The sequence below is a fragment of the Schistocerca cancellata genome, chromosome 7 (assembly GCF_023864275.1).
Source record: "Schistocerca cancellata isolate TAMUIC-IGC-003103 chromosome 7, iqSchCanc2.1, whole genome shotgun sequence".
Taxonomy (NCBI): domain Eukaryota; kingdom Metazoa; phylum Arthropoda; class Insecta; order Orthoptera; family Acrididae; genus Schistocerca; species Schistocerca cancellata.
Window position 1 is genome coordinate 577,992,483 of NC_064632.1, and position 7,017 is coordinate 577,999,499.

Here is a 7,017-nt window from a genome sequence, read left to right on the forward strand (position 1 = left end):
GAAAAAATAAAAAAAAAACACAGGAAAAATCTTGTTTTTGTCTCATTAGATGAAATTGTTTCTTTACTGAGGTGTCGTGCATTATTGTCGATTACGTGCAGCTGAGTCAGTGCGCTGCTTCCCTACTCGGTCATTACTACTGCTTCTCTCCTTCCTACCACTCCCTTCAGCTTGCAGTCAGTGCTGCCACTCCTTTTTGCCACTAGCCTAGCAGCTGCCAACAAGAGGCAGGGGGGCATGAGGAGTGGTTTGTTTGGACCTGATTCTCAGAGATTGTAGACGCAGCGGCTGGAGATGGCAGTCATGTGTGCATGAGTTGTGTCTGAGTGATTGTGTGGATGTGCGTATGCTCTCATTTTCTGACAAAAGCTATGGCTGAAAATTTAGTTGTGAGAGTATTAATTGTCTTTTCTACATGCCTGTCAGCAGCTCAGCAATTATCTCTTTGGTGAGTTGCTACCTGTCCTCATTTTTATTGATTCTCAGAGTATTTGAACAAATTATTGTTGCATGGATTGATGACTGTGGTCTCATTTCAACAACATGTTGTCTTTGGCTCATGAATAGCTGGCCACACGAGTGGATTTCTACAACAGGCCAAAACCGCAGGCCGTTTCTGCGGGTATCTGTAATGGATTGTGCCTGCTGATCTGAAGACATTCGGTTCCCATTAATGTGCAGACCCTGGTCATCAGATCTAGTCTCCCCGATCTCCCTGCTGGCCAGGTCTGTTTGTATGTGGAGTAAAGCAGGAGATTTTTATGGTTTATCCATGGACCCAGGACTGTGGTGCTCATCAGTACGCCAGAGGCCACGGGTGAGGGATTTCAGGATTTGCAAATACCTCGCCACAAGTGCGTTGTACAGTGTGGCATTTTGTAAGCGCTTTATTTGTTCTGGTACATTTTTGCACTTCAAAAGTAGTTTATATGTTGGAAAGTATGGACAATAAGAAGAAGAAAATTGTGTCAGTCGCTGACAGTTTGTATGCTATGTACTCATAGATTACTCGAAATAAAAACCACAAAATACCTGTAAAATAATAGATAGAACACAGTGGGTAGTAACCAACAATAATGAACGTAGTAGAACCAACATTCTATTGCAGTATAGGTTTACACAATTCTTCCCCACCTTATACCCTTCTTTCAAGGGGCCTAATTTTTTTTCTGAAGTTATTTCTGAAATCAGTGAAGGTATTTTAGATCTGTCTTGCGACTCCAAGAAATTCATATTTTTGTCACCAAATGCGTTTTGTTTTATTGAAATAAAATAACATCAGTAGTCTAAATGAAAAACGTATACCATTTGGCTTGCTTTCTCCATTTAAAAACAGTTTATTACAAAAGATGTTGATATTAGTACATAATATTTTTGCTCATATCAGGAAACATCATCTGCTTACAAGTTTTTGTTAGATGTTTTGTCATTTGCACTATTCTATTGTTTCTTGTATCATAGCTGCAAAGAAGTGTGTCAGCTTACGTCTTAAGTTATCCTTGAGATGTCAAAATTTGTCAGGGAAAAATGTTAAAAACTGTCTGGAAATCAGGGAAATAGGGAATTTTTGTCAGGGAAACTTGTGGCAACCCTGATTAAGTTTTGTTGAAGTTTAGCAGTGTCAGCTGCTCCTTAACACCACTGATGCTACTGTCTATTTCATCTTTGCAGTGCTGCAAAGATTAAATTGGGGCAATACTTATTTGTTTTCCTTTGTAAAGAAACATTTGAAAACTGAGATCAACATTCTTGCCTTTGCTTTGCGACCATCAATTTTGGTTATTGTGTCATTAGAGGACTAACATTGGTGCCACAAATAACCATTACATACGACCAGAATTTTGATAATATTCTGCTACAGTAGTCATTGAAGGCTTCACACATTGCCTTCTCGAAAGCCAAACTCATTTCATTCATCATCTGTCTATCTATGTCCCTGTTCTTTGTTTTGAACCAATTGCACAGAAGTCTCTGTTGGTTTAGAAGTGTCTTTTCAGTGATTGCATAGGGTCCTATCCAGCGTGAACTGTTCTATTAGGTACATATCTTATCTAGTGCATTGGGAACAACGCTCTTAAAAGTGAACCACAATTCTTTTTTTTTTTTCTTTTTCTTTTTTTTTTTTATGCTTCTGTCCAGAGCTAGATCTCTTCATTGAGATATGATACTATTGACTGTCTCATTATCTATTTTGATTGACATCTAAATCTTTCTACTTCTTTTTGTTTCCATTTATAATGTGGTAAACACTGTGGCTACAGCTGCCTTATGGTCACTGATACCAGTTACAAGTGGACATCCTCAGGTCTATCTGTAGGCAATAGAGCCAATATATTTCTATCATGAGTGGACTCTTGAAGAAAGGTGGGCCAAATGGAAGCATTTTAGATATGCAAATATGCAAGTTAAGCCTTGGAAATTCTCTGAGCCATCCAAATATGCCAAAATGATGATTAAAATCCATTTCAAATGTGAAACATGTTTCATAATAGCAATGACCAACTTTTAAGCATCAGGAAAGATGTGCCTTGAATATGCTTATCTTCTACAAATGTGGTACCTTTTGATTGCTAACTTTCAACAGTAGTGACAAAGTCAATAGGAGAGGTTATAGTGCATGTGGGCATGTATCAAAACATGCACAGAACAAAATTTTAATTTGTTCAGTGTGAGCCACATAATGCAAAACCTTCTTAGCTACTTTTGTAATAGTAGTAGTAACAAGGAGAGGAGGAGGAGAAGATAGAGTGATTATGATAAAAGTAGAGGTGTGAATTGTTGACATTGTGTTACTTATGTTGAATCAAAAGGTTATTTGATTGTTTCTATTTTTAGAAGCTGACTGAAATATCACGCCTGAAGGAGCAACGTGCTGCAGGTCGCCAACTGGAACTCAATCAGCTCGAAAAGATTAAAAAGGAAGATGAGCTGCTCAAGGAATTGCAGAGCCTCGTCTTGTGATAGTGGACCAGTGGTTACAGTTTGAGGGCTTCCGACATGACAAAACGATATACCGCTCGGGTTGTGCAATCTCAAAATGTTGCCAACTTGTAAACAAAAAGTTCCCGCACAGTTGAAAGCAAACAATACACCTCCAAACTTATGTCATTGATTTCACATCAATATTGAGCAAAAATAAACTGTCAATTGCTTTGCCTGACTCATCGCTACAGTTCAGAAAGTATTTTTTTGTTTGTGTAATTATTTTTGGATATCTAATTGTGTTATAGAAACAGCTGGAAAATCAGTCTTCTTTTATTTTCTTGAAGAGGTATGTATGCAGTTTATACTTGGTGCTTTGATGTGAATTACTTTACCTGTTGTTTGTGGACGTATCAGTATAAATTTTCTTTTGTGATATAGTGAATAGTGTTGTTATGGGACTTAGCTTTACATTGATTTGAAAAGTAATGTTCAAACAATGTAAAGAATACATGAAGTGGATTAAAATTATACTATATTATTACTGATTGGGTGGTGCTACATATTCTCTATGAGAGTTACACATTTTATTATACTTTAATGAAAATTTATATGTACATAATTTTACTCTGAAGTTTAGAAACAAATGACCTGAACAAGAATAAAAGTGAGTGTGTAACTGAGTAATTTTGGATGTGAACAACTAAGACCAAAACAAAACATTTGTGGAGCACATTCAGTAGTAGAACATAGTCAGGCATTTGGTCTCTGTTGGAATTGCTTTTGCTGGATCAAAATGTGAAATTTGTATGATACATGGAAATAGGTAAATACAGAAAAGATTCCTTCATATATTGCTGAGGAGTGTATTTTGTCAATGTCAAGCTAATTCGTCACGTAATGAATGATCTTTTTAAGATGTATTTAAGTACTGGAACAGTCCATTAAAACAAATATAAATTATAGCTGTTAGATATGTATATTAGCTGACAAGAAATATGAAAAAATTACAGTAGGAAAACTTATTTATGTACTGTCCTAAATGTAAATCTAAATTCAGATTCTGTGTCCTCATGTAACTTTCTATATGAGAGTATAATAGTAATTTTCCTGTATAAAGTCTAGAGCTTGCTCTATGTATTTTGTTCATTTTGTGATAGTAAACAAAATTTCTGATCATGTTATTTTGCCCAGTTTGCAAACATAAATGTATACTGGAGTGCTTAATTTGTATTCTGAATTTTGTTATTGGTATTACTTTAATTTAATAGCTCATTTGCACATAGAAAAAGGCAGTGACATTCAGTTGTTTATCAGTGTTGCAACATACATATGTCTTCATATGAATAGTAGCTTAAATAAGTTCATTGCAAAATATATTTTTATATACATATATATCTATAAATATGATGTGTATAGATGGCGTGATGAGTCCATGAACATAGTTATCTAAGCGCAGTTTTGTTTCTTTTCAGATTTAAAATTTTTGATGTATTATAGTGAATCCTCAAACTGGAAAAGAATATAAAACAAAATATGATAACATCTTGTCGACATTAATTGTCAACAGTTTCAAAGAAACTGTGTTATGTTCGCATGTGAAACTACTCACCATCCTTTGGGTTTGAATAAAATATCTGATAATGAACTTTGCAGTTGCTTTGCCAGATTATTGTTTATTCTTCTTTCTTCTTCCTCTTTTTTTATGTAGAAAATTTTCCATATTGTAATTTGGAAATTGATACATTATGCAGTACAGTAATTATGGTTGCAAGTGACAGAAATTATGTACCTATTATGATTGTTTAAATGGCTGTGTGACATTTTATGTATATTGAGTGGGCATGTTATGTACAGGAATTGTGTTAAAATCAGCACTTAATTAAAAGAAGGCAGTAAATTGGAGTAATTTTTTTTCAGCAAGTGTTACTAATACTTTTATATAGAAAGTGGGCATAATTCATGTAATTGGTGCTGATTTACCTTTGTTTCCTGCATGCTGCATTTTTTATTATTGTTGTGAAAAGAAAATTCAAATATACTGCTGTGTGCAAGACAGCTGAGGGGTAGGTACGTAGTCAATACGAATTTCAGAACACTTTTTTTTTTTTTTTTACATTAAGAATCTCATTCATAACTTCTTTGTACTTCAGGATCTGATGATGCTCTATAAAAATAAAAAAAACTGATTTGCAGTGTATGTTGTCCAGTATAGTATTCCATTACCTATTGAAATGACAATATATTGTCATTTTTACAGTCATCACACAGTATCACTTGGTAACGAAAAAAATTTAAAAAAAAATGATGTACTGAACAAACACATAGACATATCAGTGTTTCCATTTTTCTTTAACACTATAATATTTGTTTGTGACAGAAATGGTGACTCTGTTGCCTCAGTGCAGTATGATTTCCATACTTCATAGCTGAAATAATTGCTTTTTGTGTACTTTTATTGCTGTTAAGTGTGCTTGTACAGTCTGCTGTTATGAAGGGGTTATGATTTTTAAAAATATATAATTACACTTATATTGGAAGGATGTTAGCACAGTTACTTGCCTATTATGTTCCTTTTATGTAGTATTGTTCTGTAGTGGATTACAACCAAAGACCTGTTAAGTATAAGTGCTATAGAAAACCGACTGTGTTTTAATTATACAGTCTTATGCCATTTCTGTGTGTTTCTTTCAGTTCTCAAAATTAGTGGTTGTATAGATCATCCACATTTGGCTGCTTTGAAAACAGAATTCTTTTATTTAATAATGCACAAATGTCACAGATGTGAATCAAAAACTAAAGTTAATTGCAAATTGGACATTGACTTCTTTTTAAAGATATGTGTGTTTTGAAGGACTTATATACAATAGTAAGGTCTAGCAGATGGTTAGCTGTGTTTTAGGAATACTGTCACAAAAGCAGTTACATTTGAGAGTGTTTCAGCTTTTCACCTTTTATTACTGTGATAGTGAAATTTTTTTCTTCAGTGGAGTACGGAACATAATGTTACATAACTTTATTCTGAAAGTTTTGTGGTTGTTTTTGAGTGGAATTTTTTTACCATACAAAGACCTACATGCCTCTATTATGTTACTACAGCAACTTTTTGACAACTTAAAAAGTGTGATGATGTCATTAGATCTTTACATAGTTGTAATTGCACAATATATTGTTACAACGAGATGGTAATGTAATAAGGGCTTATATTTATAAATATTCTAACAATGATCTAACAGAAAAAAGGCTGTAATAAAATTATGTGAGCTGCATTGTGCATTTGTTGACATAAAACCAGAGCATTTATTTGCCAAAATGAATTGTGTGTGCATGTTCTAAAATTATTTATCTGTGCACTGTGATTGTGATTACTACTAACATGTAATGTACATGTACAAATCATATGAGCAAGATTCATGAAAGAATAATATACAGGACAGTATTCTGATGACAAAAATTAATCATTTGTTCATTTTGTATGCTCAAATGACCAATACAGCAATCTAGCAAGAAAATTAATTAATCTTGTTTTTCTGATAAACAGCTAAGTTGTTATATTTCATGTGCACTGTGAAATAAGAATGCGTTACATTATCCTGTGCCGGAACAATGTTGGAGCTGATGTAGGCCTTTTACGGTGATACCCAATGATTACAACTACATACTGATGTGAAACTTCCTGGCAGATTAAAACTGTGTGCCCGACCGAGACTCGAACTCGGGACCTTTGCCTTTCGCGGGCAAGTGCTCTACCAACTGAGCTACCGAAGCACGACTCACGCCCGGTACTCACAGCTTTACTTCCGCCAGTACCTCGTCTCCTACCTTCCAAACTTTACAGAAGCTCTCCTGCGAACCTTTCAGAACTAGCACTCCTGAAAGAAAGGATATTGCGGAGACATGGCTTAGCCACAGCCTGGGGGATGTTTCCAGAATGAGATTTTCACTCTGCAGCGGAGTGTGCGCTGATATGAAACTTCCTGGCAGATTAAAACTGTGTGCCCGACCGAGACTCGAACTCGGGACCTTTGCCTTTCGCGGGCAAGTGCTCTACCAACTGAGCTACCGAAGCACGACTCACGCCCGGTACTCACAGCT

At 35.1% G+C, this 7,017-nt stretch overlaps 1 protein-coding gene across 1 annotated transcript in view; it reads left to right on the top strand.

The window, feature by feature from the left end:
- Positions 1–6,438, top strand: part of LOC126091853 (eukaryotic translation initiation factor 2A) — a 189,465-nt gene extending 183,027 nt beyond the window's left edge. The window contains exon 13 of the mRNA XM_049907118.1: positions 2,836–6,438. Coding sequence (XP_049763075.1) covers positions 2,836–2,961 — 126 coding nt within the window. The 3' untranslated portion in view covers positions 2,962–6,438. The remainder of the gene's footprint in view (positions 1–2,835) is intronic.
- Positions 6,439–7,017: the final 579 nt, after the last annotated feature.